General features: G+C 39.4%; 1 protein-coding gene and 1 pseudogene across 1 annotated transcript in view; one reads left to right on the forward strand and one right to left on the reverse strand.

The window, feature by feature from the left end:
* Positions 1-5,832: 5,832 nt before the first annotated feature.
* On the reverse strand, positions 5,833-10,769 carry LOC122739016 (annotated as a pseudogene).
* LOC122743570 (zinc finger protein 184-like) overlaps positions 9,389-12,926 on the forward strand; it is a 44,667-nt gene continuing 41,129 nt past the window's right edge. The window contains exons 1-4 of the mRNA XM_043988627.1: positions 9,389-9,484; positions 10,474-10,727; positions 11,444-11,526; positions 12,406-12,494. Coding sequence (XP_043844562.1) covers positions 12,462-12,494 — 33 coding nt within the window. The 5' untranslated portion in view covers positions 9,389-9,484; positions 10,474-10,727; positions 11,444-11,526; positions 12,406-12,461. The remainder of the gene's footprint in view (positions 9,485-10,473; positions 10,728-11,443; positions 11,527-12,405; positions 12,495-12,926) is intronic.

The raw sequence follows: 12,926 nt of genomic DNA on the forward strand, positions 1-12,926 counted from the left end.
GTCAATGTTATAAATGCAATTAAAGCAAGTTTAAAATTTCACCTCAGGGCAGCTAGGTGGCGCAGTGGATAGAGCACAGGCCCTGGATTCAGGAGCACCTGGGTTCAAATCCGGCCTCAGCCACTTAACACTTACTAGCTGTGTGACCCTGGGCAAGTCACTTAACTCCAGTTGCCAAGCAAAAAAAAAAAAAAATTCACCTCAAATTCCACCTTAAAGTGGCAAAGGTAACAAAAGAGGATCAATGTTAGTCAGTGTTGGAAGGGCTATAGGAAGACATTTTTAGTGGGTCTATGAATTGGTCCAAACATTCTGGAAAACAATTTGGAATTTTGCTAAAAAAAAATTTGTCCATATCCTTTGCGCTTAAAATCCTACTGCTAAGCAAAGACAGAATGAATGGTTCCATCCAAGCTGTAATATTCCTAGCAGCACTTTTTTTTTTTTGTGGCAGCAAAGAGCTAGAAACAAAGTTAGGTTCCATTTGTACATGGTATATGAATGTAATAGAATATTACAACACTATCATGTTCATTATAATAACCTCTGAATACGAAGAATTCAAATAAACATGGGAAGATTTTAATGAACTGATAGAGAGTGAAGCAAGCAGAACCAAGCAATAATAAAGTACAATGATATAAAAAACTGAACACTCAAATATTATAATGACCATAATTGTCCCAGGAGTAGAGTTGCACTCTCTTTCTTCAGTGCATAGGTGGGAGGCCATGAAATATAGAATATACTTTCAGACACACCATTGATAAGTTTGTCAGTCTTGTTAAACTATTTTTTCTCTTTGTTTTATAAACTTTGTTACAAAGAATGGCTTGCAGTATAGAGGAGGAATGAGAAATATATAAAGAAATGAATGAATTAGAAAAACAAAAGGTATTAGGAAAGATGAAACATGTTTAATTATCATAGGTCACCAGGAAAAAAGAAAACATGTGAAAAATAAGAAAGTTTGTATACTATACTCATACAACTGAACCCCATAGTCCTATCTTTTGGTTTTAGAGATGGTGGCTTCTATTTTTGCCCAATATGCACTGAACTCATCTAGCTTTATAATGGAAAGGTTGAACAACTATGTATGGGGTTACACAGCATTGGAAAGTTGTTCTTCCACTTGATAGGAAAAGGTATAAACCCCAATTCAGTCATCTAAACAGGAAGAGACTTCCATTCCTCAACACAGGAATGGCTTTTAAGTCGTTATCCTTGGTGGTATAAATTGTAAGGAATTGGTTGTGATTTGGGGTTTCTGTGACCCCATCTTTGGCTGGGATTGGAGGCCCCGGAGCCTGCCCATGCACTCTGGCCTCATGAGGGACACCCATGTGCCTGCATGGGCCTGGCCAAATTATAATGACAGGAAGCCTGGTGAGGACAGGTCAGGTGGTCTTCAGCATCTGGAACTTGTCTCTGTAGAGACACTTGTTAGTTCTGTCAATCAGGGGTGCCAGCCAATTAGCTTGGGGCTGTGTGTGTGGTCCACCCTGTTTCCTGTAGGAGATGGGACTGCTGGGAGAGAGAAGGGAAGAGAGTGCACTTTGGCGTGAGTGAGAGAGGCTAGTGCTGTGGATCTTCAGACCAGGCCAGGAATGCCGCGCAGCTGGTGCTCTTTGGCTGATTTTGGGTGGTGGTGAATTTGCAGGTTGTATTTTTTCCTTCCCCTATTCCCTTTTTCATTGTCCCTACCTTTATTAACCTCACTTGTGTTTTAAATTTGTTCTCATTAATAAACCCTGTTTTGTTTATTGAAAAGAGGCCATCAATCTCCTTTCTTACCCCAATATTACAGCAAGCCACCCAATTAACTCTCCCCATACTAAATTTTGGCCCTTACAAAATAGAAGGAAAACTACATCAATGGCCAAGAGAGGTACCAAACAGTGAAAAAATTTGATGCAATTCTAATTGATCGCAAGAAAATATCTTAATCTGAAAAAACAATATTGGAGACAAATGGAGAAAAATAGAAACAACTCTCATAATTTTAAATACAAATAAAATTAAATAATCCAATTAAAAGAAAAAGTAACAATGGATTTTTTAATCCCACAATCTATTGCTTATAAGAAACACATTTTTTGAAAAACATAGATATAGACAGAATAAAAATGAGTGTCCAGAAAATAAAATTTTATTATACAGCAATTGAATTTTTAAATGTAGGAATTATAATCATATTATCAGACATATTAAAAAATGCTCAAAATATAAAAAGGGATAAACAAGAAAGCCATTATGCTGAAAAGAACCATAGAAAACAAACCAATATTAATATTAAACTTATATGCTCCAAATGTCTTGGCATCCACATTCATAAAAGAAACATTAACTAAGCTGCAAAAAGACATATTAACACAGTAGGGACAAGGAATTTCTTTTTGTTTGTTTGTTTGTTTTTAGTGAGGCAATTGGGGTTAAGTGACTTGCCCAGGGTCACACAGCTAGTAAGTGTTAAGTGTCTGAGGCTGGATTTGAACTCAGGTCCTCCTGACTCCAGGGCTGGTGCTCTATCCACTTCCCCACCTAGCTGCCCCCGGGACAAGTAATTTCAATATTCCTCTCTTGAGTTTTAGATAAGTCAAACAAAAGAGAAAATATATAACTGGACAAACTACTAGAGGAAAAAAAGTGCTAAAAGACTTATGGCATCTCCTAAATAAGGCTGGTAAAGAATATATTTATTTATTACCACCATATGGAACTTTTACAATAATTAGCCATTGATTTTGGCTGAAAGATATTATAAACAAATGTAAAAAGGCAGAAATAACAAATATCTTCTTTAAAAATCATAATGCAAGAACACTTTAAAGACTATAGTACAAATAAAAGATGCAGACCCAAGCAATGAAATCCTAAATAATGGGTGGATCAAACAGCAAATATTAGAAACAACAATTATGTGACAAAAAATGATAATGATAAAACAAAATATCAAAATTTCTGGGATGCAGCTAAAGTAATCCTTAAGAGAAAATTTGTTATCTCTCTAAACATGCATTAACAAAATAGAAAAAGAACGGATTGATGAGCTGAATATGCATTTTTTAAAAATTAGAAAGCTAACAAATTATCAAAAGAACAGAATAAAGATATTAAAAGTTAAAGCAAAAGTAAACCAGAAACAAACAAAACAAAATATAGAAATTGTAAATAAGTTTAAAATGCTTCTCTGAAGAAGCTAGTAAAATTGACAAGCTTTTAGTCAATCTAATTTTTTAAAAGAGGGCAGAAAATCAAATAAATAAAATAATAAATGAGCAAGGTGAAATCACAATAAAACCAAAATAAATTTAAAAATTAAATAGAACCTATTATGCTAGTTGTATGCTAACAAAACTGAGAACACAAACCAAAAAAAAGGAATACCTTTTTAAAAAATCAAATATTCAAACTAACAAAAGAAGGGGCATCTAGGTAATATAGTGCCAGTGCTCTATGTAGTGAGCCACCTAGCTGCCCCCAGTTTTGTTTGTGGCTTTTTTGGGGGAGGCAATCCAGGTAAAGCGACTTGCCCATGGTCATACAGCTAGTAAGTGTCTGAGGTCAGATTTGAACTCAGGTTTGGGGGACAGGGTTGGTTGTTGGGTTTTTTAAATGGAAAGCACAAGAAAATTCCCTCTTTATTCATCAAAAAAGATGTCATCATGGGGCAGCTATGTGACATAGTGGACAAAGCACCCACCCTGGACCCAGGAGGACCTGAGCCCCATTCTAGCCCCAGTCACAAGACACTCACCCACTGCTCATCCCCAGGCATGCCACCCAACTCTGACCACCCCACAAAAAAAATAAACAAAAAAAAATGCTTTACAGATATCATCCCTTCATAATCAATTGCCACCTGTGCCCCCTGTCTAAATTTATTTCTATCATCTGCCCTAATACTGAGAAATTTCTTATGAGATAGACGTATCATCTTCCATATATAGGAATGTAAGTAGTTTACTTCCAGGTCTTTCTGATAGCATCCTGCTCATCATTTTTTTTATAGAAAACTACATTTATATAGTACTTTAAAGAGACATTTCCTTACAATAAACCCGTGAGGTTCATTATTGCAACAACAGTAATATATAACATTTATATAGTACCTTATACCTGACAAAGAATTTTCTTCACAATAACCAGCAAAGTACCATACATTTTCTCATCATCATCACTAAATTGTCATCATCATCAATTGATCCTCATCTTCATCATTCAGTCCTCATCAATAAATCCTCATCTTCTTCTAATCATCACCATCATCACCACCACCATCTTACATTACTCTTTGCCTCTGCTTCAAATTTTTTTTCAGTTACTTTTGCTGTTTCCCTCCATCCTGTTCCCTCCCCCATGATATTTACTCTATTTTCTATCTTCTTGTGCCCTATCCCTCCTCAAAAGTGTTTTGTCTCTGTCTGTCCCCTCCCCCAGTCTGCCCTTCCTTCTTTTGCCCCTCTCTCTTTATCCCCTTCCCCTCCTACTTTCCTGCAGGGTTAGATAGATTAATCTACCCAGCTGAGTGTGTATGTTATTCCCTCCTTGATCCAACTCTGATGAGATTAAGGTCTTTGAACCAATTCTAATGAGTGTAAGGCTCATTCACTGCCCTACTCCTCCCCCATTTCTCCCCCCACTCCATAAACCCTTTCCTGCTTCTTTCATGTGAGATTTCACCCCATTGCACTTCTCCCCTCCCTGCCCCAGTGCAGTCCTCTCACCCTCACCCCTCAATTTTACCCTAAAGATGTTATCATGGGACAGCTAGGTGACACAGTGGACAAAGTACACACTCTGGACCCAGGGAGATCCAAGCCCAAATCTGGCCTCAGACACAAGACACTCACCCACTACTCATCCCCAGGCATACCACCCAACCCTGACCACCCTACAAAAAAAAAGATAAACAAATAAACAAAAAAAAAGCTTTACGGATATCATCCCTTCATGATCAATTTGTACCTGTGCCCTCTGTCTAAATTTATTCCTATCATCTGCCCTAATACTAAGAAAGTTCTTATGAGTTAGACATATCATCTTCCCATGTAAGAATGTAAACAGTTTAACCAACAATATTTATTTTCAGTAAAGTGTCAGATAAGTAAAAAATATATATCATTTAACATTAAAAAGGAAAAAAAACAATTAAATTGTATAATGTATGCAGTTAGGCAATTCTCTAAACACTGTCACCTGTCCCTATCTAGCTCTAAGGTTCACAGGACATTTGGGTCCAACTCCCTGGGCCATTTTTGCTCTACTAAAGTCATTTTTTAATGAATTATAGAAAGCCAAAAGGAAGAACATTTAAAAATTGCTAAGGAAAAAGAAAACCTGTTGCGTATGTGCTGAGGATAGATTGTAAAGGTCTGTACCAAATGGCAGGCACATGGATTTGTAACAAAGAGACATTATCCATGGCCATTGATGAATCTCTTCTTCTGGACTTGTTTAAGGAAAAGAACTTTATCAACTTTACTGAGACTGGGAGATAGGAGACAGAGAAGTCGTGTAAACTCAAAAGCCCTGATGACTAAAAACTTTTATACAGAAATACTAGCAATCAACTTTTTTTTGGAAAAGATTTTTATCTGGCATTCAAATGAAATTAAAAACTACAAGGTTTGGCTTGCAGTTCTAGAGCAATAGAAAAAAAGTTAAAGGTAATTTTTTTTGGTATAGTAGCCCAAAATATAGAGCTTCTATATTGGTGTTCCAATTCAGGATTACAGAGAAGGGTTAAGAATTCGGGTATACTCAAAAATCCACAAAATAGCACATCAGATTTTCCCCCACCCCTCACCCTGAGAATATGCATGTTAATCACTGGCACAGTCCTCCTGAATATTCATCATCTTCATACCACCAGCTGTGGCTTCTGTACCTTCACTTTTGGCCTGTGGTGTTGCTGGTGATTTCTTCTTCATTCCTCCTCCTGGGACCACCAAACTTAAGCCCAACTAGGCATAATCATTGTCAATGTACTTAAAAACTGAAGAATTGCAGAATTCTGAAACTTGATCTTGGTCTTGTTGGTCATACCCTTCCAAAAGTTGCTCCAGGGCAGTGCAGTCTTCACTTCCATTGAATCCTGGTATGCTATAGCTCTCTCTGACACATCTTTCTGCAGCTACACAATCATTTCTGTGTAGATGAACTAAGACTTCAGCAATTGTTTTCTTATAACATGTTGGATAATTTCAGTTTCCTGATAGATACTCTTTTTCTTCTGAATGGAAAGTGAAGCCTTATCAAATCTATGTCCTCATACTAAGAGTTGAGAGGCTTTTCCTAGTAATTCAACAGCTTGTCCTAGGTGTTCTTCACTTTCAAACACATTAGCTGTCTGTTGATATAACAGACTTATAACAGTCTGTTGATGTAACTTTGTGCTGTCCTATAAAAAGGGTTTCTAATTGTGATCCTTTTAAAAAATATAGTTATCTCTTCCACACTGCAACTTTCCCCATCATGGTTTTGCCATATTGTAGGTCAACACAAGAGATCAAATGGGAATTTGGGGGGAGTTCAGTGAAAGGGGCAGACAACACACAAAAGCCAGCAGACACCAAAGAGCCTATGACCAAATACTTAACCCAAATTTTACAATAAGGTACTATAAACATCCCATTAAAAAGGGGGGAAGGAGGATTCAGACATCTTCTCTGGCATGAAAGGAGAGCCAAAAAATTTTATAGAGATTTTCTAGATTATGGGGGCACTGCACCCCTAACCCCTGCAATGTGGAAGGGATCACTGTAATCCTTTTTGCCTTTGTCCCTTTTGGTAAGAAAATCTAAAAAGCAAAAAAGCTGAGGTGTAGACTCTAGAGTGGCAATGAGATTTGTTCCTTTTCTGGAGTCTGTAATGGTTTCCTTGGACCACAAGCAAGTGTTCTCATTCATATAGCCCAACAGGAGAACCCTTGGACTCCAAGTTTCAAAATTTCATCTTCTAGCAATAGTCATATTTCCTGACTATCTTTTTTTTTTTGGGGGGGGGGAGGCAATGAGGGTTAAGTGACTTGCCCAGGATCACATAGCTAGTAAGTGGCAAGTGTCTGAAGCCGAATTTGAACTCAGATCCTCCTGAATCCAGGACCGGTGCTTTATCCACTGAACCATCTAGCTGCCCCTTGACTATCTTTATAATAATCCTAGGATCAAGTCATTTAGATAGAGAAGGAATTCCTGGACAGTGCCAATCTCAGGATGGTATCTCTAACAAACCCAAGTTCATTTTCTTTTCAGAAAAAGTCCAAACCTTTGTGGGCAGTACCATAACGTTGGATGCTTTTGAGGTAAAAGAGGATTTCAAGGAAATATTGGGTATATTACTCATTTAGCAACCCCAAGTTCATTTCTTTCTGAGGAACTCAAAAACCACAGGATGGTGCTATGATCTAAGGGGACTAATTAGGCATTGTAGCAAAGGTGGAAGAAATATTATACCAATTGCTTCTGGACATTTAAAAGTCCTTTTATGTGCTTTCGGGATTTTCTGTGGGATGAAATACTGTCCTGTACCTAACATGCCATTTTGCCTTGAGAGCTTTATATAAAAAAGCTGGGGACTCTTTTATTTGTAGAAATCTAGACATGAGCTATATTTAGATTATATTTTGAGATTTCCTAGAGGAAACTGGCAGCTAGGTGGTGGAATGGATAGAGTCCTGAGTCCAAATCTGGCTTTGATTGGGGTGTGTGTGTGGGGGGGGGGTGTTTGATTGATCCAATTGATCGGGTGGTGTCCCAAAGAATTACAAGACTCGGTGACTAAGTTTCCTAAATTTTATTAGAATACTGTGAAGCCACAGGGAGAACACCATAGAAAAATAGGAAAGGTTTCTCAAATAGAAAAAAGAAAGATGATTATATTTATAGTAAGAAAAAATTTATTATCTCCTCATTATCATAATCTCTATTTTAGGGAGATACAGGGGAGGGCTTATCCTAATTTGGACTCCCTGGGGTCCTAAAACAACCTCCAAGAGGGGTACCTTTTTCCTTGGAGATGTGTTTTGGGGGTTTACATGTCATAAGGTGAACCTAAGGACACATTTGGCCCTTTCTGTGCATGTTCCTAAAGACATACTTAAACTTGTCAAAACTAAAGGGTCTCTGTATTTATGATATCACTTTACTTAAGATCTGTTTTCTAGGTGTCCTGCCGTCTAGGAATATTAATGGCTATTAATGGTTAATGGTCCCTGGTTACTGTCTGTTTCTGTTGATGGTGAGGGTTGATAGGGGCAAACCCTCTTGGTTACTGTAAGAACACAAACCTTAGTTTCTTTGTTAACTCTTTTAAGTACTATTGATAAGGAGTCAAGCCTCAGTTTCTCTGTTAACCCCTTTTAGCTTCCTCCATCAGCTTCAGATAGTAACTGTGACCCTAGGTAAATCACTTAATCCTGTTTTACTCAGGTTCCTCACTTGTAAAATGAGCTGGAGAAAGAAATGGCAAACTACTCCAGTATCTATGCCAAGACAATCCCAAATGGGGTCATGAAGAGTCAGACACAATTGAAAACACACTTAACAAGAGGAAACTCTAAGTGAGGGGGTAAAAATGAATCAAGGGGATTTGATTTGGGAGATACCCTTAAAATTGTATTAGAGTATGGGTTATACCTCAAAAAGTGTAGAGACATTTGGTGTTTTCGATTGAAAATTAAAACAATGGTGTCTTTTCAGTTATTCTCAGCAAGGTATGTAATGACTGGTAAAGAGTAACAGGGTCAGAAATGTACAACTGGGCCAAATTATGGAAGGTCTTAAAATCCTAGCTAAGGAATTTGAACTTGTAATAGGAGATAAAGGGGAGCCACTTTTCGTGACTAAGCAGGGTAGTAAGGTAAGGAAAGTACTCTGACAAACACCATCACTCCCTTATGTTGGTTGGTTAGTTGCTTCTGTTGGTGAGCTGATAATGCTGCTGGCTTTGGTAAGAAGCTTTCTCCTTTTTAGCTGAATCCTCCATCCTATAATGAGCCCATTAATACTACTACACTAAGAAATAAGCCCTCTGCTGGGTCCGGGCCCAGAAACGGAAAGGACATGCTGTATCGACTGCCACCGAAATATGCCGTGATAAATTATAGGATGCTAAGGAAGAACTACGACTTAGCCTTGTCACAAGATTGCTCGCTAACTGCATGACTGAGCAAGGCTTAGTTTTGCGGCGTCCATATACGGTAGAGAGATCAGAGTAGCCTCCCAGACAGAGGGAAAATCTGCAGGGACTGGGCGGTGCGAACCCACAAGACCTGTAGGAAATGAATGACGGGAACCGGAAAGAAAACGGAAGCAGTGCATTCTGGGTGCGGTAGTCCTAATGTTCCCAGGGTGCAGACCCCACCTCCCTTCTGAGGCGGCATGGAGAATGCGCACGCAGCCTCGACGTGGTTATTGGTTCTTTGGGCCGGAATCAGTTCTTTATCTGAGGTCAGGCCAGGCCTGGCGCCCAATTCCAGGTATTTGGTGATCGGAACCCATTTTCTCGCAGCAGCCTGAACCGAAACTAGGTCTATCTGGGAAGGGACTGAGGGCCGGGAGCTGAACCTGCGATCAGGGCCTTTCCCTCCCGCGACTGGGACGGTTCAAAGGTCTCAACAACTGAGGAGCAGGCGCTTGTGGGGCGTATGTGTATTACACATAGCAAGACAAGAGCTCTCTTGTGTGTGTTATTCGTGTAAAGGAGTTCAGAAGATCCCCCTGGTTCTGTGTGTCAGCAATAACTATTATTAATTATCTACTATGTGTAAGTCACTGTGATAAGACATAGGGAATTCAAAGATCCCCATTAAAACAGGCCTCCCTTCCTCTCCCATTATGTAATTTCATAGGGAAGAAAAGACATGTATCCACGAAGCTTTTACATGAAGGATTATTTGACAGGTGCAATGGAAAGGTCCAGGCTACAATGCCACGTTAAACTTGAGGATGGAGAGATTACAAACAGCCTAGCTGTGTTTGATGACTCTAGGATGGCACCCCTGCAGAGCCTTGTGGAAGAAAAGAGGAACTTCAATAAGTGAAGCTGGGGGTTAGAATTTCAGGCTAATTCCAGACTTTCATTGTAGTATTAGCAAATGCTCTGGGGAGGAAAGGGCAATCCAAGAAAAGGATTGGGGACTAGGCTGGTATTGTTGGAATGTAGGCTATGCCATTCCCATTCCAATGCAGTGCTATGAATTACAGCTAGAAAGCTTTGATGTTGTAAAGGGCTATAATATCAGGGTAAGATGTATAGATTGACTGTTCGGTATCATATGCTGTCACCTACCAATATTCTAGATCTTAAGCTCCTCAAGGTTAGAGACCTTGTTTTATTCATGCTTCTATCCTATATAGTAGCTGGCACAAGGACTTGAAAATAGGAGGTATCCCTTATCATTTTGCTAAATGAATAAAATTTACCATGTACCTGTTTGCATAGCTCTCTCTACTTTTTACCCTTTAGGACCCGACCTGTGACCAAGTCTGCTAGGTCCCTTTTGCTGATTCTGTCTTCTTGTTCACATCAACCCTGCAGTGATTCTACAGGTGTCCAGGCTTGGGCACTAGCAGGAGGGTTCCCTACTGAGATCTGACCACCAGGATGAAGTGACCTTGCCCCTGATCTCTCAGGCCTTGGGGACCTGGAATCCATCCCAAGAGGAGAGACCACTGACCTGAAACTTTTGGCCAGAGTGTCTGAGCAGAACCTAGAACAAGGTGCATGTCCTGTTGTAACTTGTCAGAACAATTCCTGGCCATCTTGCCTGAGTAATACAGTTATGTGGCGGGGTGGGTTTAATTCATCAAATTGATCATGAGGCATCCCAAAGAATTACAAGACTCAGTGACTCAGTTGCCCAAATTTTATTGAAAGACTGCTGACCACAGGGAGAGTACCATGGAGATAGGTGTCTCGATTTGGGAGATGGAAATATATTTATAGTGAGAAAAAGTAGGTTATCTCCTCATTATCTTAATCTCCTCCATGTGGGAGGTTCATGGGAGGTCTTATCCTAATTTGGACTTCCTGGGATTCTTACACAACCTCTGAGGCCGGTACTTTTTTTCCTTAGAGGTGTGTTTTTGGGGTTACAGGTCATAAAGTGAACCTATGAACACATTTGGTCCTTTCAGCATATGTTCCTAAAGACATGCTTAAACTCATCAGACCCAGAGAGTCTCTGTGTTTATGATATCTCTTTACTTAAGATCTGGTTTCTAGGTGTCCTGTCATCTAGGAATATTAATGACTATTAATAGTTAATAGTCCCTAGTAACTGTCTCTATTGATGGTGTTGGTTGATAGGGACTTGAACCCTCTTGGTTACAGTACTGTAAGAACACAAACTTTAGTTTCTCTGTTAACCCTTTTAGGTATTATTAATAAGGACTCAGTTTATCTGTTAACCCCTTTTTGCCTCCTTCATCAACAGTACTGGAGTGACATTGGAACATTGAGAACCTAGTGAGGACTGGATGACTTTGAAGAATTTGATCTCGATCCTTGAGGAGAAAGGTGAGCATTACAGAGAAGGAAAGGATATGGATTATCCCAGGAGGAGATTGTACCTGGTACTGATTGCCAGAACCTTACCTCTATAGAAAATATTACATTTTTTTAACCTAGAATTACCTTTTCCCTTAGAACACTTGCCCAATAAATGAGGTAATATATCCATGGTGGGGGTTAAAATGGACCTAGCCCCACATTCTCCCTCTATATTCCCTAAGGGATTTTTTTGGGAAAGAGTTAAAGGTGGGATATTTTAATGAATTACAGTTTAGTCCCTGCCCTAAGGGAGGCTGAGGAAGTATGGGGATTTATAAAATTGTGAATACAGATAAGAAGGTATGCAGCAGAATGCTGTGGCTTTCATTGGTGCTATACATAAAGTGGGCTTCACATTAATAAAAACTCTCAGAACTATTCATGTTCTATGTTTAGGTTTGCCTGGAGGTGATCTTTCATTGGACAGTAGATAGTAGATGCAATGCCTGGAACCTAATAACATTTTTAAAAAATAGAGTGAGACGGGGCAGCTAGGTGGCGCAGTGGATAAAGCACCAGCCCTGGATTCAGGAGGACCTGAGTTCAAATTCGGCCTCAGACACTTGACACTTACTAGCTGTGTGACCCTGGGCAAGTCACTTAACCCCCATTGCCCCGCAAAAAAAAAAAATAGAGACCCAGACAGTGATGTCAGTGGACCTTCATTCTGATCCAAGATGGAGATGGAGTTGTTCTTGGACTCCTTTTGATCTTCCTATTACTTCATAAAGTATTGCAGGGTGGCAATTGCACATCACACTCAACTCTTCAATAAGAATTTCTAGCCTAGTAAGTGAGAACCACAAGATAGGGGGAGGTCTCTCATGGCTTCTTTCTTTTCCCTAGCTCTGCATTCGCAAGACTTTGCCCTTCCTTAACAGGAGAGCACTGAGCAGAAGAGAATGAACTCTGGGCTCCTGACCACCAGATCCCAGGTGAGTTGGACTTTCTCTCTCCTGAAATGCTATATCTCTACTTTCAAAGAGTGAAAACTTTCTTTCCTTTTTTCTCAAGCTTTTCTGCCTAACAAAGTCCTGTTAAGGAACTTGAGCCCCAGTTGTTTGACCCCAGTAGACTGGAAGTGTTCCCAATTTGTCTGGTTCCATTCTTCAGTGACCTTTTCCTCCCATCATTATCATCCAACCATTCAGCAGGTTGTTCAGTCCCACTATATTCTTAGGACCGAATTTGAACCTGTGAACAAAACAAAGTAGAAGGCATAATCTTTGTCCTTAAAGGCCTTATAGGCTCATTGGAAAGTGACCCTGGGCAAGTCACTTAACCCTTATTGCCTCAACCAAAAAAAAAGAGAGATTCATGTGAAATAAAATATTTATTTTGAATACACTTGAAAAAGTTAAATAATA

The sequence above is a fragment of the Dromiciops gliroides genome, chromosome 2 (genome assembly GCF_019393635.1).
Source record: "Dromiciops gliroides isolate mDroGli1 chromosome 2, mDroGli1.pri, whole genome shotgun sequence".
NCBI lineage: Eukaryota > Metazoa > Chordata > Mammalia > Microbiotheria > Microbiotheriidae > Dromiciops > Dromiciops gliroides.